A 24325-nucleotide genomic window follows, 5' to 3' on the forward strand; every position below is an offset into this window, starting at 1 on the left:
ACTCTGCATAATGAACATTTTTTGATTGGTATCTCACCTTGTCTCTATCAGGCAAAATATGCTTTCTGTCAGACAAAACATCCAATGCTTTGTCGCACCCACATTGTTGGAAAATGCCAGGAATGCACTTCACTGTTTTTGTTGCAAACTCCAAATCGAACAGTCCAGCGATAATATTACAAACATCCTGAAGAAAGAACCAATTTGTTTTTACAATTGGGCTGAGGACTAAACTTACCCTTCAAACCCTTCTAAAAAAACTCATCCTTGACCCTTCTACTAATGTTGAAAACCGATTAATCTCCAACAGTTTTTTTACACACTGAGGCCCTTTTACATGTCATTGGCTCCCAGCATTCCCCTAACTTGCTGCCTGAGTCCTCCAGTTTGTTTTTTGACCTCCTCATAGCATCAAAATAGCCCTGACCAACGCCACTATAAAAGGATCTGTTTCAGTGTGGTGTGTGTCCTAACTTCTCAGCTTCAGCAGTATTTGTGCATGTTTGTTCCTTGTTCTACATTTGCCATTATCATCTACTTTTCAATGATTAAATGATTAAATTAAATATTAACCTGAATTTTACTCATTCATATCCAGCAAAAGGACGTCTCTTTACACTCCCATAACTCCCTGCTTGACAGGATAGGCAGAAGCTCTTTGGGTTTCATCAAAAAAAGCTCTTTAAAGCATAAGACTTACAATGGGTCTTCTATGTCTGTGCACAAACTCTTGCCACCTCTGTCCTTTTCTTTATCTTGGTGACATCAACCATTGGCTGCACTCAGCCCTCAAATGGATCTCTTAATCCTTCAAACACTTTGGAACTGATTAAACATTGAGTCTGTATCCAACTTTGGTTAAATCACAGCTTCCTCCAGCGCAGCAATGGAATAGGAAAGACATCATCTTAAGACCTCACTTCATTGCCACTAGTTCTTCTCCTTTCCCTTGATACCATCTGAAACAGTTAGTTTGCAGTCTTGGATTCCTGTCTGACCTGAGCTTATTTCCAGATGCCATGACAGAAACCTTCACCTTCTCAGCATTGGCCTCACTTCTGTCGTTTAAAAACTGCAACGTTGGTATATGCCATCAATATTTCCAAATTTTACTCCTCCAGTGTATCTCCCTAGCCAATACTATTCATAGCCATAACTTGTTGAAAACTCTCACATTTATCATCTCACCCATACCTCTATCTAGATTGATTATACCTATCCTTGGAAATACTTTAAGATTTCACCTCATTTTATCTCTGCCATGAATCTTTAATTCCTCTGACATTCTGTGCTTTCTACTTTCTTTCCACCTTGAGATATTGGCGTCAAGCTGTCTGAAATTTATTCCCTAAGTGCTCCCTCTCTTTTTAAAATCCTTTTTGAAATCCATCATTTTGTCAAAGGAAGTTAGATCTCCTTATCTTTCTGTTTTCTGGCTTGATGTTTGCTTTCCTTCTGCCTGAGTGGAAAGTGCTGTGAGATAGGTTTTTTTTAGATGAAAGATATTGTCGAAAAGCTATTGTTGTTGCTGTCCAAATCCATACAAGCAGAAACTGATGAGAATTCTCTCCAATGCATTCACTTCCATCTTGTTTCCTTTTCCCTTTGGAATGGGAACGTCATTGGAAACCAATACCTTAGAGGAATTTCTAATTCTGTATTTATTTCTCTCCACTGTGCAGGATGCTTATCCCAGCCTCTAGATCTGGTCTTTGCTTTGGATGCATCTGCTGGAGTTGGAAAGGACAATTTTGATAAGGTGAAAGATTATGTGAAGAGCGTCATCACACAGTTTGAGATTAATCGTGACATTACCCAAGTTGGCCTTGTAATTTATGGCAGCAGATCTAGGACAATATTTGGCCTCGATGCTTCTGATTCAGGTACAAATCTCCAGAAGGCAATTAGCCTGGCCCCTTACCTGGGTGGAACTGCCTCCACTGGCAGTGTTCTCCTTCACATTTATGATGATGTCTTGAGCATCCGACAAGGAGCACGACCTGGTGTGAACAAAGTGGCTGTCGTGCTGACAGATGGGGCGAGTACAGATGATGCTGCCGTACCTGCCCAGACCCTGAGGAGTAATGGTATCACAGTCTTCACTGTAGGAATCGGTGATGCACAGAAGGAATCATTGGGAAAGATCGCTGGTTCTGCGTCTCACATGATAATGGTACCGTCCTATGAAGATTTGAAATATTTTGAAGATACTATTGTCCACAGATTGTGTGAAGGTAATTGCGCGAATCCTTTTGAAAGCATTTGGAATGTATTTTTCCTTGCTCCACATATCAAATTAATGATTATTATTCTTTATCTGATTCAGAACTGACAAGTGACAGGTTTAATTTAAAATAAAGTGAGTCCAACCTGTGACGGTGAATAGTTGCAGAAAATTCTCAACTTGGTCTTACTGTGAATGGAAATGATATAGTGGTACAGGTGGGAAGCTCAGCTCAGTTGGTTGGATGGCTGGTTTGCAATGCAGAATGACAATAACAGAATGGGTTCAATTCCAGCACTGGATGAGGTTACCATCTTTTTTCTTAACTTCATCCCTTGCCTAAGGTATGGTGACCTTCTGGCACCCGTCATCTCTCTTTAATGAAATCCTCTGGAATTATGGTGACTTTACCTTTTTATGTTACTGTTACAATTAACCTCATGGTATCTGCAGTTAAAGGAGTGAAATATTGGGTCACAATCCAATAATTCTTTTTGCAAATATTCATAGTTGGACAAAATATTGACAGAGTATTAGGTTAGGTTTTGATGCCTTTCCCCCACCCAATCAGTTAAATTGCTGACTTTACTGCAGTGTATGAATGAATAATGGTCAGTGAAGGAAGTATTGGAGTTCACCTGACACCCATGGCAACAATCTCCTGTAAAACCTCAATGGCTTCAGTTGGAGAATGGAAGAGAATTCACAGTAGTGAATATACTTTACAGGAAACCATTGGAATAGACAGCTTGGAGGTGATTTTCATTAGGAGTGTAAGTTTTAACCTGTAGTTTGCAGGAAACTACAAGTGTATTGAGTAAACAGGTCTTTGAGTGTGTAGTTGGAAATAATAAAACAAATGAGTCATTCTTTGCCTTATTTGTGGCTTTATAAGCAGAATGGTAACTCTCTCAGACTAAAAACAGTTTTAAAAAAAATTGAAGTTTGAAAGAATTTTTTTCATTTTTTTCTCCGTACTTTTCAATTTTTGTTTTTATGCTTTTATACTTCTGTTACTCAAGGTAGGACACTTAATTTTAATTTAACTTCAAAAAATTATCTGATTTTTTTTCAACTTATCTGTTTTTATTATCCATTTACTGCCAGCATTTTTGTGTCACTGTCATCTGCATATCCTTCCTCAGTGCCAACCTTTCTCTCCTTACATACTTTTTCATTTTTAAGTGTTGGGCACTTGCAGTCTGCCTAGCCCCGTGGCACTTTGGGCCTATTGCCTTGTAATGGTGTCAGAAAATACAGAAATCCTCAGTGGATAGGATAATATTAGGCTTTAAGAAACTCAAAGCTAAAGAAATCAGAGACACACAGCCACCTAAATGTCAACATTGAAAAGAGAGAATTTGTCATCAAGACAAACATATAAATTCCATAGACCATTTCCCCTAAAACCACATCAGTGCACAATCAAAAGCAAGCACAAAGAGAGAGAGTAGCAGATGAAGATGTTGTAACAGAGATCCATCTTGCTGAACAAAGAGACAAATTGGGGAATGGGAAATAGACACAGATGAGCCATAGTTAGTAAATGGTGCAGACAAAAATCATGCAATAAGTTAAGTCAACATGCTCAACTGCATCACTAATCAGTAATAATTACCAAGAAAAAAAAAGAATTACAGATGCCAGAGATCTGAAACAAAAACAGCTGGAGAAATTGCTGGAGAAGCTTCAGAACCTTCAGAAAAATCACCAGATTAAAACATTAACTCTGCTTTCTATCCAGAGATGCTGCCAGACCTGCTGAGTTTCTCCAGCAATTTCTGGTTTTGCTTAAGTACTGAGGGCTTCATGTATCTTCAGTAATGCCATCTATGAAAACTATAAGCTTCTGTAACTGTCTCCAGCTCCACAACTTTCCAAGAGCTCTGAGTTTTCACAAATTTGAACTGTCATGTATTCCCTTCATCCCCCCATATTCTTTTAGCTATCCAGGCTCAAAGTTCTGAAATTACAGTCTGAGGCTTCACCACCTTCTTTAAACTTACCAAGTCTAACCAAGTTTTCAATTTGTCAATTTTTGTTTAACAGTATAGCACCATGGATGTTTCTTGTCACAAAAGGCATTAAATAAATGAGTTATTGTTGTGAACGTATCATGTTACAGGCCATAAAGAGCTGCTGGATGTCATGATTCAGTAATTATAATCTGAATAAATGTAAAAGAGATGGGTTAGTGAGAAGGGGTGAAGGCTAGATATCCTCAAAGCAAATAATATTATTTACTCCATTGAAAATACAACAGCTTGAAATGATAAGACTACAGAGGTCCAGTCTGGCATTTATTTTCAAGATTGGAAACTGGATCATATATTTGGGCTTTCTAAAACAGGAACAAGTTTGATTTATTTCAATACAAATCACTTTTTTTGTGACGCTCATTACAAATGAACATTTGGGAACGGATAAGGAAGGTTCATCTCAGCATGGAATAACTTGCATATAATATTTCAAATTCCACCTTCCTCACCCTGTATCTGTGCAGTTTCCTGGGGTAAGCTAAAAAAAAAATCAAAGGGAAGAACTCTACTCAATTTTGGGAAAAGAAACAGGATGTTCCTTTCTGACCTGCAAAGTGGACTAAGTTCACTCCAGGAGATTAGCAACCTCTCACATTCATCATCCCCGGTCCACTTTCTTTTAACATTTAACTGTGCATGCCAGCTCCCTTTTGAATATTTGCAATAAGTCCACACACACACTGAGCACTTACTTGAGACATTAACTGCACTCTATGAAAAGTTCCACCTAACGTTAACTTGGCTTCGTGCCACCTTTGGACAGAGTCTAAATAAATATATTTTAAAAAGTGATTAGGAAAGGGTGAGACAATTCCACTCCACCACATTATAACATCAGCTAATATAAACACACTTATCTTGCATTTTCAATTTATCATATTAAAGAGTATTCTTTAATATATTAAGTTTCAGGTAAGTAAATATAAACCAGCCGCAATGCTAACAAAAGAGATTGCAAGTATGTTAATTAATATACTGTAAACACAAATATAGAAAACAATAGGTGCAGTGTAATTATGTAAGTTAGTACAGATGGAAACTTGTGAAATTTGATTAAAGTTCTGCTAAAATACATTGTTGAATAAAGAGAGTACCAGTCAGTTCCATTGCATTCTCACATTGACCTGCTACCTTTCATGTGTTCTAAGGATAATTAAACTAATCATTTCAAAGCACTGCATCTCACAGAGAAAAAAATAATCAAGATCTGTTTCTCTTCTCTACATCTATTGGAAATTACCATGAAAACTTTCCTGGGATCAACTGTAATTTACTTTTTAGCTTTGATCAATTAGAATGTCAAGCTTGATTAAGAAATCCTGTCTAAAAAAAAAAGTGTTTGAAAAACTAAGCTGTGAAACCTGCCCTTTTAAGACTGTTTATTGTTTATTCATTTTGTCTCACTTTAGTCTGGAGGTCCCATGTGAATAAAGTATACAATGATTTCTTTCAAAGATGAGCTTTGATAGCTTATTTTCATTAAAAGAGTTCTTATCAGAACTTAGATTAAGGTCTCATCAAGAGATATTTTAATTGAGCATGTTACGTTTTTGATAATTGACAGCATTGCTTCAGTATGAAAAGTGCTCAATTGATTGTAAAATGCTTTATATAATCCACCAAGCAGGAAAGGTTCTACATAAATGCATGTCTTTCTTGATTTGGCTAGGCATGGGAAGTTTGAGGTTTATTTTCACCTGCCAACTCATGCATTTAGATAGCATTTGATAGTTGAAATTGAAAACAAAGGCAACACTGGCCATCTAAGATCTGCATGGAAACGTCCTTTGAGCCAAGTGTCATCTGAACTTGGGAAATAAATTCTACAGCTTCCACTGGGGAGTCCCATTATGAATGAGAGTGGAATTCTGCTAAGATAAACTACAGTTTAGACATCTAGACAGCATACTGACTGCTTAAAAAACTTTACAACATTTGTAAGAGGACAGGCTTCCTCAGCATATGCACACACTCACATTCCTTCAAATCCTGGGCTATCACTGACCTCAGGATAATACCACTTGCCTGAGCCCAACACTTGGTCCACAAACCAAAATTCAGATGGAATGTCTTTCGACACATGTATCTTCTGATTTATGCAGCACTAGCATAGATTATCCATGGAGTCAGACGCACTCACAAACAAAAACACAAATTGCTTGAAAGGCCCAGCACGTCTGGCAGCAGCCGTGGAGAGAAGTCTTAATTAACGTTTCAGGTGCAGTAACCCTTCCTCAGAACCAAAACGTTAACTCTGATTTCTTTCCACAGATGCTTCCAGACCTGCTGAGCTTTTCCATCAATTTGTGATTTGGTTTCTAATTTACAGCATCCCCAGTTCTTTTGGTTTTTATTGAGTCCGACACACACTCTGTTGCATATCATCTGAGACATGTGAGGTGGTGATGGGGAGATTGCAATGTGATTGTGACAGCATGGTGCACCTCTTTTCTATCTTATTGTCCCCATGTCCATTGAAAAATCATGTTTGTAATATTACGCTGTAGATAATAAAGAAACTGTCAGATCATGTTATAGTTAATAACAAAACTGTCTAAGTCAGATCATATCAGTAATAGGGTTCATTTCTGAGGTAAAAAGAAGTCAGTGTTCGAATGGGATGAAACAGAATCTTTCATACAGGACAAATCCTACAATAAATGCCTTGATTCAGTCAATCTAAGATGCATCACAAACTTCCTATCTCCCCCGCCCCGCACTATCTTCATAATTGGGCACAATTTCATGGAAGGGAGACACTGTCAAAATGCTTCAGGCAGGTTGTGTAAATTGACTTGTGTAAAAGGTAAGATAATGGCTGTTGAGCTGGAAGGTTTGGATGCCTGCAACATGAAGCAAAATCTTCCACACAATTCATAATGTGATTAAATCTGATAGATTGAGACGTGAACACGATGTCTGCAGCTGTAAATGGGGCTAATCCACTCACTGGGTGTGGAAAGGTTTGTAGGTTTCCATCATCTATAATTCGAAAGAACACTACCTACACCCACCAAATCTGAGTATTCCAATAATGTCAACCTGGAATTGAGGCTTGAGCTCCAATTCCCACTCACTGGGAGCCTCTGTAGCAGCATTGCATCCCAAAACCTGTATTCCAGATTCTGGAATATGACCAGTGAGCCAAAGAATTACTTTAGTGTGAAGTTATGTGGCAAAGTGTGTCTAGATGGAAAGTAATGACCTACGTGGGATCAGTTGTTCTATCATGTTAACTTATCCTGTGCAACTTTAAGCCATGAGTTGCATTTTGATCTGTTTCTTTCACTCATTTATTTATAATGATTCTGTAATAACATAGTGTATGACGGCATAGCAGTGTTCAAAAATTATTTGATTTATATGAATCTACCTCTTTGATCTGTCTTTGCAACAAAGCTAAATGAAGCACATCTGTTTGTACTTCAGTAAGTACTCATTTGTACTTCAAAATGTTGGGTTTGTATTTGAAATTTGAGCATTTACTAAATGAAATGACAAGAATATACAACCCACATTATTAAAGAGAACTTAGCCTGATTAAGATCTACACACATGTTACCATCCTCTCTTGAGTATTCAGAATTATATAGCTTAATGTTGTAGAACTCCAAAGCTTCTAATGTTGTGATTGAATTGTGAGAACAATACTATTCATCTTCTGCAGTTTGGAATAATATTTAATTGTAGTCTTATATGCCTTGATTTTGTTACTTGAAAGCTAGGACAGTTTTATAGAAGATCTTTGAAGACATTGGATGAGAAATTAGGTGCAATAATACCATTTATTTTGACACTACAAATGTCCTTCAAGATCTAAAACTGCATTATTGTACATGGGGCACATTTGTCTTGGTGTTGAGTTAGTGCTGGCATTAGTATATATGGTGAACATTTGCTGAAAGCATACAGAGATCATAACATTATTGACGATGATTGATTATTGCAGCACTTCCTTTTACTATTCAGCAACAAGTAAGACAGTAACCATGAATGAATTGTTAATGATTTAGTTGCTGGTTTTGCATCTTCTGGCTATTACAACATTTCATCAAGGACTCAACGCTTATTATAATTGCTTAGTGTTGAAAAATTATACAGGGGCTGAAATGACAGACTAAAGGAATTTATTGCTGACCTCTAGGCTTCTACACAAAGCAGTTGCTCCCAGATGTGGTGCAATAGCAGACCTTGTTTTGGAAATAAGAATATTGGGAGAATCAACATAGGCTAAACTGTTGGGAGAGGGAGGAAGAAGATGTAGTGAAGAGGTCGTAGCAGGAAGCCACATCCGCCCAAAATGTTGAGAGATTGATTCTCCTGCATGAGTAGGAAACAGTAGCACAGTTGGGATGTCACTGGTGGAGTAATCCAGAACCCTAGGCTAATGTTCTGAGGATGTGGCTTCAAATCCCACCATGGCAGTGAAAGAAAACTCTGGAATTTACAGCTGCTGTGATGTCAATTGTGTAACTGCTGTTAACAGGCATTAAAAAACCCATCTGGTTCACTAATGTCTTTGAGGAAAGAATATCTGCCATTCTTCCCTGGTCTGATTCCAGATCCATACCAATGTGGTTTACTCTTAAACAGCTTTCGGAAATAGCCGAGCAAGCCTCTTAGTTTATGGCCAACAACTATGAGCCTTGGCCTCTGGTGAAAGAATAAAGAAAAAAAAGATACAAATTTGTAAGCCCAACTTCCAAGCATCAACAGCACTGTACCTATCAGTCTTTCAATAACAGACCAGCACTGTGTCCATTTGCAATGCAAAAATACCACTGCAAAATATTCTAAAAACAATTAAGCATGCAAAAGTTGACTAAATTACTATTATAATTAACTCAACTACTCCACAAGTCATGGTATAAAATAAAATTTCTTAGCCTTTAAAAGATTATCAGCTTTTAAAATAAAAGGATATGTCAGCAAAGTTTCTTAATGAGTATAATTATTGTTTTATTACCAAAACAAAATGTTGTCCCTCTAAGTATCCCCCAACACGCACACACACACACTCTCTCTTTCTCTTTCTCTCTCACACACAAATTCACTCACTCACTCATTCTTCATGAAAAGGGAAGAAAAGGATTTCTTTGTAGAGGTTAACTTTCTGAAAAAATACTTTGGAAAATAAGTTATTCTTGAGGGCAAAAAGGATGAAGTGTAGAATGTTTCAAAGTGTGTTGATCTGATAGTCTTGCATGTGTGATCAAATCACTAAACAAACACAGTTTTCCCTGGAGTATTTCTGACAGTTTGTTCAGGAAATGCAATATTCAGAAATTCATTCAGTCATTCTTCCAGAACAACAATTACTTTCTACTCTGAACTCGACAGAAAGATTCTTCTCTCAGAAATGAGAGAGTCCAGTTTGGCAGGTCCTTCCTTGCAGGCTCCTTGACCCTAACTGAAGACCAGTTACCAAATACTCCATGCACTCAATGTTCCCACAGCCCTACTAGGATCTACATCAAAGCAAGCAGTTATGACCAGTCTCGTGACTTCAGTGAAGCCTTGCTTTCAAAAAAGTCTCCAATAACCACAAGATCTTTTCACAATTTCTTTTAAATAAACCACTCCAGTTATTTACAAACAACTTCAAATAAATCAATCTTTCGACAAACCTTGAAAACGTAAATCTCCAGGAAACATTAAATGTGAAATGTCTTCCATACTGCAGCATTCTGCATTCCCTTAGTGCTCTCTGGATGTCTTTGCCTGACCTACTGCTCCCAGGCAGTATCACGCCTCTGGTTGCAGCATGGATGGTGGAAGGCCGCTGATATGCAGTGGAGGCAACTTGAGACAATCTTGGATAAACAATTTCAAGCAGCTCAGGACCCAGGTCAGCATGTATGGTAGCAGGCTGGGCTAGTTCATTGACAGGCAACAGTAAGGGTAATAGATACAGTGGAAGTCATATGTGACCCATCCTTCCAGAAAAGTGGCACCACATTGCCCTAGCTGCTTCCCTCCTACATATGGCTGGTGTCTGACCACATGCCCCTCACTGATGTTTTCCACTAATGAACAGTGCAATTAGCAAAACTGAATGTAAACATCATTCAAATAGGCAATAGGCAACAGAAAGTTGCTGTCCTGTCTGTATGACAAGCACTGGGTGCAGGTTTAGCACACATTGCATTCCCCACATCCATTTTTGGAGACGATTAAATTTGTCCCACAACAGATTGTCTCCGGATGTACCAATGTAATTGGGAAATTGAAATTGAAATGTTCCTCTGTGGATTCTATTTCTTGAATTAATAAGTGGTCTGACATCATCACACACTATGGACATTTCCTACTGCCTGCCCACTTTTCAATATCCCAAGCAAGACATTTGCCTCTTTTTAGTCCATTTATAACCCTATTTCTTACTTTGAATCTAGTTTGTACTTTTCTTTAGCAAAAAGCATTCACATCTCATTTAGGAAAAGCTAACACTTCAAAATCTGCAATTTAACATTTATAAAACTACAGTAACCAAATATTGACTATTTGTTTTATTACAATGCAGGACCAAATCACACTGCATTGTCTGAAGGTCTATGTGCTTAGGCCTAAGGGTTTTTATTTGGCTAAATCCCTAGATTTTAGTTGACCTATATGGTCTGTGTAGCAACCATTCTGATTGACATCGGAAAAGACCAGTCTAACATAACCTCCCTATGCTTTAACTGCAACTCCATCATCTCTTGTGTTTAACAAACATTGAATGAAAAGACTAAAAAAAAGTTGGTCTTTATTTCAAGACCTAATGAACCACAAAGAATAAAATGTAGTGCTTATGTTTCAGGAATTGAGTGATTATGTTAAGGACCACGTTAATGGATGATATTCCTTTTTTTTAACAAATCTCTGGCATTGTCTCAACAGTGGCCAAGGTACCAATTAATCTGTGCAAACCCAATCCATGTATGCATGATGGAGAGTGCATACTGCACAATGCAAGTTATCGTTGTGAGTGCAAAGGTTGGGAGGGAGTCCATTGTGAACACAGTATGTATTTTCAGTTTTTTGTAGTTATATGTAGTTTCTTTGTTTGAAAGTTAATGTCAGTGAACCAAACTATTTTTTAATCATTACCATGCCAGTCATACCTCTTAACCTTAGATAAGGTTGAGGTGAAGCCTTGTTTCTTCCCTGCTTCCTTCAGCACCAACCACCATCTTCAAAGGTGGGATTGTCCTTTATAAATACTCAATCTGGTCTGTTGATATTATCTGTGGCATTGTGAACACCTAGCACAACAACTCTATAGATAAAGTATTAAGAATGTACAAACCTTTATAGAGCATGGAGTCAATGGGAACAAATCGATGCACCGTGGCCCTCCTTGATTGGCAAAACTGTACCACATTTGTACTGTAACTTGTGGAGGGTTCAGAACCAGTCATACTAAACTGAAACTGGCTCTGCAGTACAAAAATGCATAAAGACACACTTGTATTTGATCCTCAGTTCTAATTCATGAGGATATAGTCTATAGAAGTTAAGCTCTCACATGATTTCTTTTATATATATTATGATTCAGATTATTTTTAAGTAAGATTTTACAGTGAATGCTATGTAGTGATTTATAAAAAATTACTTATAAACAGGATTATAATTTTGTTGCACATATGACACAGATGAAAGCTTATTCTTGAATTTTCTTTAAACTTTCATCTGTAGTTATTTTTAGCATTAGCTTTCAGCCCTAATTTTAAATCCACTTTGGATTATCATTGGAATATTCATGCAGTTAACTCACTAATTCTTCCACTTTAAACTTATTTTCCTCGGGTTGTTTGAAATCACGTTCATTTCCTCATTGAGAACCAGAACAACGTCCCTATCCATCTTATCAAGGCACAAGACAGTGTCACAAGTTTGGAATTTCCAGATTGTCTGGCTAAGCTTTTGCTGTTTTTCCTATCCCATCTTCCTTTCGCACTTTTAGTACACTGCATCATGTTGCATCCGTGCCTTGTGTTACCTCCCCTTGCACTTTCGTGCATTGGCCCCTCACACAGGGATGCCAGGCTCATGTTACTACTGCCTTGCCATGTAATGTAGTGCAGAAACAAAGCCAGGAAGCTTGCCGCAAACATCAGTGGGTGTCGGGCCTGTCTAGACTTTTGCGTTCTTGTGAGTTGCTGCACTTGCAAATTGTCCATACCCTGTGTAGGAGAAAGTGAGGACTGCAGCTGCTGGAGACCAGAGTTGAAAAATGTGGTGTTGGAAAAACACAGCAGGCCAGGCAGCATCCGAGGAGCAGGAGAATCGACATTTCATTTCCTGAAGAAGGGCTTAAGTCCGAAACGTCGATTCTCCTGCTCCTCGGATGCTGCCCGGCCTGCTGTGTTTTTCCAGCACCACATTTTTCATACCCTGTGTAACCAAGTAAGTCTCAATACCTGAAATCCATTGACCCTTGGGGTCTCTCAGCAAAGAAAGGAAAGGTGCAAGAGTTCTGTGATTCTAAACATATAAAAAATCTATATAAGAAACAACGTTTGGGGCTTATCCCACCCTCCTAATGGGAAAATTGTTCATAGGAATCAAGGAACCAAGTGTACAGACCTGTGATTGCCACATCCCCAGAAACTGCTTCTTTGTACTACCTTTTATTCTCAAAAGCAGTATTGCTCTGTGGAAAATTGTACAATTTTTATGGATAAAAAATAATCTGGTTTTGATTCAATGCCTTTTATGTGTACCAAATAACCACATGTATATACAGCACGTAGGAAGGCTGTAGTGTCTATGCCAGCTCTTTGCTGCAGCAAGTTATATACAATAAAAGCTCTACACACCCCTGCTATCCTTTTCAAATATTTCTCCACTTTTCTTATAAGCTGCAGTTGTCTGCTGCAGACAGTCCTGGTGACAAAATGGTCTGTAATCATTTCACATTGATGATCCATCAACACTAAATCCCCAATTTAAAGAACATTTCATTTCTTCAAAGTAAAGTACATTAAATCTCTGATTCTTCATCTCTGTCTTGCCATTTTCATATCTGTTATCATCCTTGGTGTCAACCTGGTGAGTTTACAATACTGCACCTTCTATGGTTTTAATGTTATTTCTATATTAAGTGTACAATAATGTCATTTTTCTAATTTTTATATTTTAAAAAAATACATTCCTTGCCTCTTCTATATTGTATCTTTTATGATCTCATAATTTTTCTCTTATTCCCTGAAGTAATTTCTCACAGTTTCTTTCAGATAAGCTTCAGTTCCAATACCTTTATTCCACCTGTCATTCTTTTCCAATCTCAAGGTTGACCTTGCTGAAATCCGCTATATTAGTTTGAAACCAGGACTCCATTCATTCCTTCCTTCAATGAACATTGGTCCTGTTTTAATTGAACTGAAAGCTCTGTTTTGCACGACCTTATTCCAGAGAACTTTCAAATGGCATGTAAAACCTTGCTTCCTGCACTAGTCCTAAAGCCACATACTTAGCTTTGTTTAACCTTACAGCCCGAAGTTATATGCTAGAATATATATGGCAGAAGTTAAAGGATTGGAATCAAGGGAGACTGATGGAACCCAAAGTGTTAAACTTTTTTTATTGTATTCATAAAGAAATCTCCAATCCAGAACCACGTGGCGATTTACCCAGGATACATCGGAAACGACGTCGCAGACAGAGGAAACAGCGGCGCTTAAACAGAAGAGGTAAAAGAAGGTCTCGTAAGAGACGCGGACACCGAAAGAACAAAGAACCATTACTTTAAGAGGAGTCATGTAATCCTGATTTACATAAACTCCTTATTTCAAAGTGGGCTCATGAGTCCAAACACAAAAATACCAAAAGAATTGAGTTTCAAGGTTTTGTCAATCTTTTAAAGTAATGTGGATGCCACATTGCTCTTTTCCCAGTTTCACAGATAATGAAGCAAAGTGTTTTCGTTTTATTTAAAAATGTCTCATATGGTACCTACATTTCTCAAAGAACCATTGTTAGTGAACTATGTTTTGACTGTGCTATCAACTGTCTGCATAGGTTTTCAGTCAAAGATCCTCCTAGCCTATGGAAGCTACAGCATAATTGCAGAAAGCATTCAATATCACATTGCCTTTTCTGAACTATGATTACACGGATCTTCACTCAGAAATATAGTCATAAGACTGTTGCACAGTTATATTGACTGGGTCTTATAAGCTATCAAACCAAAGAATTTGTTTTACTAGCAACCACCATAGAGATTTGTGATTCAAAGCATAGAGTTGTGACATGTAACATATTTATCCTCCATCATGTCCACTCTTAAGAAAAGTTAGACATTTTCTGCCCTGCTGTATTAAATAAGCAGATTTACCATGAGTGATTTCCATGTCCAGTGATGTGTTAAATATATGAGAAAGAAATTAGTATGCAGGCTAATGTGGAGATCACTGAAGTAAATCTGATTAATTAACTGGATTGTTAGTATCAATCAACTGATTGGCTTAGGCTTCATCACCAAAAGGAGTGAAACTGACTGAAAATTATTTTAGCCTATGCAGTTATGATATGTTTTAGGAGATTGGTTAAAATAGAGTGCATTTTTTAAAAATAAGAAGGTGGACCTTGGTCTCTGTTTACTAATTTGAACTGAGTATACAATTAATTACAAAAATAGTTTATAATTAAATATATCTATCAATGGCACAAAATCTATGTAATTTTTGATCATTTACCCTCTTCTGGGACAGTATTCCTTTTCCAGCAAAACCAATGACTTTAACTCAAGATTACTCTTTCTGAAGTGCTGACTTTCAGCAACTTACATTTCTGGAATGGAATTGTAAAACACCGAAATTAGCCTAAATATGGCAGAGCCAAATTTTTGAACCATTGAGCTTTGATTTAAACAGCATACTTTGCATCTTTATGTGAAAATATTACTTTGTGTTAGAAACACTAGGATCTAGACATAATTGGAGCAAAATCTTGCATTCTGACTTGAACTGCAGTCTGTATATCTCATTGTTTTCTCTATATATTTGTTGAAAATACCTGTAAGTCTCAAGCTTGAACTAGTGTTCATTTTATTTAACAACACAACATTTGTTTATCTTGTAATAGATATTTATAATAGGCCTGAGTGAATTGCATTCTGAACTAGGATGACAGTACTACTTATCATTGCTATGTAATTATCGTACAGACTGTATATAATCGTTATTTGGAGACAAGCGTGTCATTTCTAGAACTACTTAGGAGTGTGCATGCCTGAAATCCACTCTAATCGCTTGATGTCAGAAGTTATATCCTGGGCTGTTCCCTGTCTCTTTCTTGGCTGTATTTATACTTGTTTCAGGTCCCTTCTTGTCTTAGTCTCCTTGGTTTCCTTGCTACAAACCATCCTGTTCTTTATTTTGACTGGATTTTCATCAGTGTTGTAACATGAATAGCAAGACCTAGGGATACTGATTTCCAGGAGAGTGCAGCACAAATGTTGCAATAACTTCAACTGCAAGTCATTCCTCCTCCACAGATTATACACCTTTTAATTTTATGAACCAGTTTTAGACATGAAGATAATTTTAAAAATAAGATGTCAGATCATTAGCGATTTCTATACAGTAACTGTGTATGGGTGGCTGAGGGAAATCATTCACTTGCAGTACTTGCATTTAATTTACATGATCTCTCAAAGCAGCTTTCTTAAAATCACATTGCTACATAGTGCTGACTTCAGTGGTGTTAAATGATAACAAGTAATAAAATGTATAAGTAATAAAAGCAGCACCTGGTGGCATGGTGGCTTAGTGGTTAGCACTGCTGCCTCACAGCACCAGGGGCCTGGGTTCAATTCTAGCCTCAGGTGACTGTGCAAACTCCACACAGACATTCTCCCTGTGTCTGTGTGGGTTTCCTCCAGGTGCTCTGGTTTTCTCCCACAATCCAAAGATGTGCAGGTTAGGTGAATCGGCCATGCTAAATTGCCCATCATGTTCAGGGATGTATAAGTTAAGAGTATTAGTCAGGGGTAAATATAGGCTAGGGTAATGGGTCTGGTTGGGTTACCCTTTGGATGGTTGGTGTGGACTTGCTGGGCCGAAGGGCCTGTTTCTACACTGTAGGGATTCTGCCTACTCTCTGAGTAAACATAAAAACTGGACCATATTGTTTACAATGGGTATTCTTTGGATACTGAGCAAATCAGCATATGATTGTTGTGTAGCCTTCCACACATGCAAAACATGTATCTTTGCTGTTTTACCAGATGACCACTGCTAACACCTTGTGGTATTTGTCACCTCTACCAGTTTGTAGAGCTAGGTAAGGGTTGTGTCAACAGTTCACTTTCAATTGGATAGACAATTTCATTTAAAAGCAAAGCACTGTGGATGCTGGAGATCTGAAACAAAACAAAGTGCTGGAGCATCTGTGGAGAGAGACACCGAGTCCGATATCACAACTTTCAACCTCTGTTCTTCTAATTCAGTCTCTGTTTTAGGAAATAATTCTTGAGCTTATTTTTATACATTACTTGGTTTGATATTGTTATTTATTATTACATACTGCCGCAAACCAAAATCATTGGGGCAATTAAGGAGCAAAGTGGAGTTGGTTGGAGCATAAATGTATTCTGGTGTACAGGTGTGATACTAAAAAAGCAAACCCAAAGTGATATTGCACCTCCACTGGGTGAAAGATGTAATTTTAACTGGACAAATTTATGTGGCAGTTTCTATTATAAATGTAGGGAAATAATTTAGAATGGAAAATTCACACAGAATAGTGACATAAATGTGATAACAGGAAGTAAGGTTTTATATAGATTCATAGATTCATAGAGATGTACAGCTTGGAAACAGACCCTTCGGTCCAACTAGATATCCCAACCCAATCTAGTCCCACCTGCCCGCACCTGGCCCATATCCCTCCAAACCCTTCCTGTTCATATACCCATCCAAATGCTTCTTAAATGTTGCAATTGTACCAGCCTCTACCACATCCTCTGGCAGCTCATTCCATACACGTACCACACTCTGTGTGAAAAAGTTGCCCCTTAGGTCTCTTTTATATCTTTCCCCTCTCATCCTAAACCTATGCCCTCTAGTTCTGGACTCCCCAACCTCAGGGAAAAGACTTTGTCTATTTATCCTATCCATGCCCCTCATAATTTTGTAAACCTCTATAAGGTCACCCCTCAGCCTCCGACGCTCCAGGGAAAACAGCCCCAGCCTGTTCAGCCTCTCCCTATAGTTCAAATCCTCCAACCTTGGCAACATCCTTGTAAATCTTTTCTGAACCCTTTTAAGTTTCACAGAGTAGGACCAATGAAATAGTTCCTCGTTTTAACTTACAAATGACCAGTCTTTACAGTAGTGTAATAAATACACTCACTTATTTAAACTTTGCATTAGACTATATCAGTCAGACAGGTCCGTATTAATTTTTCACACTAATCTAGTTGTTCTTCTCTTTTACTCTTTCAGTTAATAAAATTATTGGCTATAATTTAAAAGTAAACAATTTGCTCACTTTTCTCTTTTGATTTTTATTCTATTTCCTACTGTTAGCCTTCTCTTCTAATCCAGAGGAGGGAACGCAATTTTCTATGGTCCTGTCAACAGCTAATTTCATTGCTATTCTACTCACCATCTAGTAGGAGGTGACCAGCAATGATGACAGCACAGTGTTTCCTTCCTCCCATCAACTACCAAATGCAATGAGTAACATGGCTGAATTAAAATAGTGACCAAAATGGGGTTTAATTTCTACTTGGACCTGCAGTCAAAGTTATTTGTCTTGCAGTTGGACAACTACTCAGATTTTTAATTTGAAGTGTTAAAAATGAAGATACTACAAAACAATGAGCAAAGTTGAAGTTTTAAAATAGGAGTTATAAGTTTTCAAAAAAAAATACTAACTACTGACTTGTGGATTTTCACAGCAAGATTTTAAATAAGCTACATTTAGTATAAAATGAGAATGCATTGTTATTAATTACAGTTCATTGTATTCTTAGAAAAATGATGTGATAGTATTTTATATATAAAATCTGGTATCCTCATATGCACATGATGTTTACCCAATAGTGTTAGATGTGCCACATCAAGGATTTTTAGAATAGTTTGTATTTTCATGAATTTCAGAATGAAATTAAGCAAACTTGTAATAAGTCTAAATGACACAATGGTGCTACATAATATTAGAAATTAATAAAATAAATTGGCCACCAAACTGCTCTAGAGTTTTGATTTTAGCACACTTTTGGTTACATTCATTTAACAAAGTAGGAGCAGATGTAGACCATTCAGCCCATCGAGTCTGCTCCACCATTCAATGAGATGATGGTTGATGTTTGACAATCTTCAGATTTCCTGCCTTTACTCCATGACCCTTGATTCCCTTACTAATTCAAAATCTCTCTATTTCAACCTTGAATATACTTAAAAACTTGACATCCATAGATTCATTAGAGAGTGGGAATTCCCTATTTCTGTCTTAAATGAGTGACACCTCACTCTCGTCCTAGACTTTCCCACTTAGAGAAAGATCCTCCCTGATTCTATCCTGTGAAGTCCCCTAAGAAACATATGTTTCAGTAAGGTCACCTCTCATTCTTTTAAAATCCAATGAGTACAAGCCCAACCTATTTAATCACTCCTCATAAGACATTCCATCCATATCTGGATATCCCAAAGAATGTTGTTTATTATTAATGCAAGTTTTTTTTGTTTCTAAGACAGGTTCCCTTGTAGTATCTATTTATACTGACCCAAGCAGCAAGTTATTAGTAACTGAACAGCTTTTTAAGTGTTAATTAAAATTCCTTGCAGGTATCACAAAGAGCAAAATTGAAGATTGTCTATTTTGGACATGGTTTATGCCAATAGGAAGGGCCCAGATTTGAAACTCAATGTTGATATAAATAAGGCACATTACAGTGTGCCATCTTGTCTGATTTATTACATGTAACTTAGTTTGATAACTAAAACCTTTTTAAAAATAATTTTAATAGAAGGAAAAGATATTTTGTCAAACAGTCTTATCCTGTTTTAACACAACCCCATTTACTAATCTTCTCATTTATGTTCCTTGTTATTTAAATTTCACCATATCAACAATTTGCCTGGATTTGTTAAATTCCCTTAAGCTTGAAATCTTTGTAAGGAAAGGAAGTTCAACCTCCACAAACATACGATCAGAGCTTAAATCCTTAACGAGCAATTCAGAATCAGTAAGCAGAATGCTATGGATGTGGAAATCTGCAATAAAAACAGAAAATGCTGGGAATATTCAGCATGTCAGGCAGCATCTGTGGAGACAGAAACATTGGGCAGAGTCTTCCCAGCCACTGACTATGGGCAATGAGGAGTCAGTTGGGAAAATGAGGAAAGATCTGAAAAATGAGATTCATGATGCCAAGAAAAGTCTGGTTCTGCAATCAAGTATGGAACACAAGATGAGAATTTCACAAGTGACCAGAGAGAGACTTATTTACATGCATTAAGTTGCAGTTAGTACCAAATCTCACCTCATTGATATATATTTTCTTGTTCACCCACATACTGGAGAGAAACTAAACAGTGGCAATTCCTGAACGAGCAGGTACCTGGAGCCACAGCTCCCCTGGGCCTCCGCCTTGGACAGCACTCTCATGGTGCATTCCATGGGTAACAGCTGTCTACACCACCCATCCACAGTGGGTGGCATCAGATGAGTGAGCTTCTTTGCATTCTCATGGCACATCTCTGACCCACTTGCAAAACAGTTTTGCATTTTGGAGTACACTGTTACCTCGCATTGTCCTGCTACTGGCAGGACAGTTTGTGCACAGGAACAAGAATGGACTAGGATGCACTTCAAGGCTCCTGGCTTACTCTCAGCATCTACCTGAATGCTCAGACTATCTCTGCCTTGCCTTAACATTTTGCACTTGTGGAAAGAAAATGTAATTACCGATGCCTTTTTCTAAATGTAAACAGTTGTAAATTGAAGAATGTGACCCAGAAAGTTAAATCATGGATAAGAATCCAGTGAGAGGAAGAATGAAAGTTTACAAATGAATAGTTTAGAGTAGTCATTTATTGTCATTTGTATTTTTTACAAAAACAATAGTGACAAGTGTTTAGGTTGCCATGCCACAGTGCCTTATTAATGACAGAAGACACAAGAAAAAGGTTTAGAAATTAAGACAAACTTCACCTTAGCTTAATTCCCAACTCCTAGGTTTGGAAAAATGCAGTACTGCTGCAAGATTGCCATGTCAGGTCGCTGAAATACCTGGGCTCCAGCCAATGCCAAAGCTGCCTCAAGGACTAATCTTCTCACCGATCCTGGGAAAGAAGATGTCACAAAAGCTTCCCAAAAGAATCCCAGGCTGAAATCACCTCAATGCCGAAGGGACCGCTGATCTCCGCCATGTAGCAGCCAATACTAGGTCTGAATGCTCAACCCTCCACCAGCTGCCTCACACTGCCCTCCATGTCCTACTCTGAGCTCACCACCACCTCGCTGTCATCTGTTTGTGAATTTTGTTTTGTTTGTTGCCTAAGTGTTACTAATCTTGTCATGAAACTCACTTTCCATAAAAATGGCACTTTTTAGGGTGGAGGCATGAGAGCACCCTTAATGATTTTCATTAGTTTTATTTTATTGTTTTGAGTTATGAACTGGAAATGAGTGGTAGACTTTGGGTCAGCTTGGGTTAAAACGATAATAACAGACCAAACAAGCTTTGCTTGTGAGAGCAGGCCTGGAGGCTAATTGCAGGCTGAACCTTGGTTATAAGATTCTAATAGATGCCACGCCCCCAGGGAAGAGCATTGTCTTTAACAGATAAAAGAAGTTGGCTACTAGTGAGGGAATTGATTCTGGCAAGTCTGAGAGAGACCCTGGCAGTTTGTTAAATATTGATTGAGGTCTTGGGAGGAGCTGTTCAGTCTATCATGGCAGAAATACAGTTAAACTTTTTTTGAAGTATATTTTCTGAGAGATAGTTCTGGGCTGCTGCTGAAACAACACGAAGATTTGAAAGATCCCTGCCCCATCTGATATAGCAGGTTCTGGAAGTTCAAAGAGTAGAAAACGGGGTTAAAATTATTGCTGCCTTTGCTTGAATGAACTGAAAAGTTGACCCTGATCAATGTTTCAGGAAAAACAGCCAGGGATTCTACATTTTTGCCTGTAAACCGATGTGTTATGAAGGACTTTAAAATAATTCACCAAGGAAATGGATGACGGTAAGATTAATGAGGGGCATTTTGATATTCAATAGCATGTTGATGTTCAGAAGGTTGAGGTGTTGGGTGGTCCTGAACAACATTATAAGGTAAATAAGCCCCCAGGCCTGATGGGATCTATCCCAGGATAATGAAGAGGCAAGGGAGAAAATTACTGGGACTTTGACAGAGATCTTTGTATCCTCTTTATCCACAAGTGAGGTCCTAGAAGACTGGAAAACAGACAATGTTGTTCCTTTGTTTAAAAAGGACAATGGGGGTAATCCAGGAAATTACAGGCAGGTGAGCCTTACTTCATCAGTAGGGAAATTATTGGAGAAGATCGTTAGGGACAGGATTTACACTTCAATTGGAAATGAATTGACTTATTATGAGAGTCAGCATGGATTTGTGTGGGGGAGGTCTTGCCTCGTGAATTTGATTGAGATTTTTGAGGAAGTGATCAAGATGATTGATGATGTTAGGGCAGTGGATGTTGTCTACACAATTTCACTAAGGCATTTGGCAAAGTACCTCATGGTAGGCTGCTCAAGAACATTAAGTCACATGGGATCCATTGTGAGATGATAAGTTGGATACAAAATAGGTTTGGTCGTAGAATACAGCGGGTAGTTGAGGAGGTGTGTTTTTCTGACCAGTGGTATTCCCCAAACATCTGAGATGGGACCACTGTTGTTTGTAATATATATAAATTATTTGGATGAAAATGTAGGTAATCTGAATAGTAAGTTTGCAGATGACAAAATTTGGTGGAGTTATGGGTAATGAGAAGGTTGTCAAAGAATAGAGGAGAAGGTGGATCATTTGGAAAGTTGGGTGGAGAAATGGCAGATGTAGCTTAATCTAGACAAATGTGAAGAGATGCATTTTGGGGGGTCAAATGCAAACAGAAAGTGTACAGTAAATCGCAGAACCCTTAGGAACATTGATGTACAGAGGTATCCTGGGATGCGAGTCCATAGTTCCCTGAAAGTGGCAACATAAGTGGATAAGGTGGTAAAGAAGGTCTACGGCATGCTTGCCTTCCTTGGTTGGACAACTGAGTATAAAAGTTGTCGAGTCATGTTGCAGCTGAATAAGACTTTAGTTGGGCCACATTTGGAGTATTGTGTGCAGTTCTGGCCACTACACCATAGGAAGGATGTGGAGGCTTTGGAGTGGGTGTAACAGGGGTTAATGGGATGTTGCCTGGATTGGTGTGTATTCGCTATGAGAAGAGGTTGGATTGGTTTTACAAGAGTGTCGGAGGTTGAGGGGGCAACCTAATAGTATATAAAATTATGAGAGGCATGGATAAGGTGGACATTTGGAGTCTTTTCCCTCAAACATTATGTGGTGTAGGTTCCAGATGAGAGGAGGAAAGTTTAAAGAAGATGTGTGAGGCAAGTTTTTTTCATGAAGGTTGTAGATGCCTGGAACAAGGCAGTCAGGAAAGGTGATTGTTGCAGATATGTTAACAACATTAAAGAAGGAATAGGGGGACATGGACCATAGAACATAGAAAAGTACAGCACAGAATAGGCCCTTTGGCCCACGATGTTGTGCCGAGGTTTAATCCTAGTGTAAAATGTAATAACCTACGCACCCCTCAACTCACTGCTATCCATGTGCATGTCCAGCAGTCGCTTTAATGTCCCTAATGACTCTGCTTCCAGCACCACAGCTCCATGCATTCATAACTCTCTGCGTAAAGAACCTATCTCTGACGTCTCCTTTATACCTCCCTCCTAATATCTTCAAACTATGACTCTCGTACCAGTCAATCCTGCCCTGGGGAAAAATCTCTGGCTACTGACTCTATCTATTACACTCATTATTTTGTACACCTTGATCAGTTCTCCTCTCTTCCTCCTTCTCTCCAGAGAGAGAAGTCCAAGCTTATTCAACCTTTCTTCAAAAGGCAAGCCCTCCAGTCCAGTCAGCATCCTGGTATACCTTCTTTGCACCCTCTCCAAAGCCTCTGTATCTTTCCTATAGTAGGGCAACCAGAACTGGACACAATATTGCAGGGACTTGTAGAGCTGTAGCGAAACCCCATGGCTCTTAAACTCAATCCCCCCTGTTAATGAAAGCCAAAACACCATATGCTTTCTTAACAACCCTATCCACTTGGGTGGCAACTTTGAGGAATCAATGTACTTGCACATTCAGATCCCTCTGTTCTTCCACACTGCCAAGAATCCTGTCTTTAATCCTATATTCAGCATTTGAGTTTGACCTTCCAAAATGCATCACTTCGCACTTATCCAGGTTGAACTCCATCTGCCATTTCTCAGCCCAGCTTTGCATCCTGTCTATGTTGCACTGCAGACTACAGTAGCCCTCGATACTATCGATGACACCTCCAACCTTTGTGTCATCTGCAAATATGCTAACCCACCCCTCAACCTCCTCATCCAAGTCATTTATAAAAACTACAAAGAGCAGAGGCTCAAGAACAGAGCCCTGTGGGACCCCAGTCAACACTGACCTCCAGGCATATGCAAGCAGATGGGATTAGTTTAGAGTGGCATCATGGATGACATGGTTATGGTGGGCCAAAGGACCTGTTCCCCTGCTGTACTGTTTTATGTTCTAATCTGGCCAATTTTGTTTTCTTTTTCTTTTAAATCCCTTAACATGTTTTCTGTGTATTTTTTGAGAATGAAAGCTGAAAATAAACATTTCAAATTTAAAGCACAGATGTTAGTCAGTTTACCATGCTATTTAATTTTCTCTCTGCTAATGTTATTTTGTATTTCATAAATTGTTATGTTGCTCACTTAAGGTACAAAGCCAGTTTCTGGAAATTAACTGTTTACAACGGCTGGGATTGGTTAATCAAAAGTCTGGTTAGGAACCATTGAAGTGACTGTTTAGGTAGAGGTAGAAAGGCT

General features: G+C 38.3%; 1 protein-coding gene across 2 annotated transcripts in view; it reads left to right on the forward strand.

The window, feature by feature from the left end:
- Positions 1–16074, forward strand: part of vwa2 (von Willebrand factor A domain containing 2) — a 68807-nt gene extending 52733 nt beyond the window's left edge. For both annotated transcript variants that reach the window (XM_043712796.1, XM_043712798.1), the window contains exons 12-14: positions 1683–2234; positions 11146–11268; positions 13848–16074. In XM_043712796.1, coding sequence (XP_043568731.1) covers positions 1683–2234; positions 11146–11268; positions 13848–13999 — 827 coding nt within the window. In that variant the 3' untranslated portion in view covers positions 14000–16074. The remainder of the gene's footprint in view (positions 1–1682; positions 2235–11145; positions 11269–13847) is intronic.
- The last annotated feature ends 8251 nt before the right edge of the window (positions 16075–24325 follow it).

The sequence above is a fragment of the Chiloscyllium plagiosum genome, chromosome 22 (genome assembly GCF_004010195.1).
Source record: "Chiloscyllium plagiosum isolate BGI_BamShark_2017 chromosome 22, ASM401019v2, whole genome shotgun sequence".
Classification (NCBI taxonomy): Eukaryota; Metazoa; Chordata; class Chondrichthyes; order Orectolobiformes; family Hemiscylliidae; genus Chiloscyllium; species Chiloscyllium plagiosum.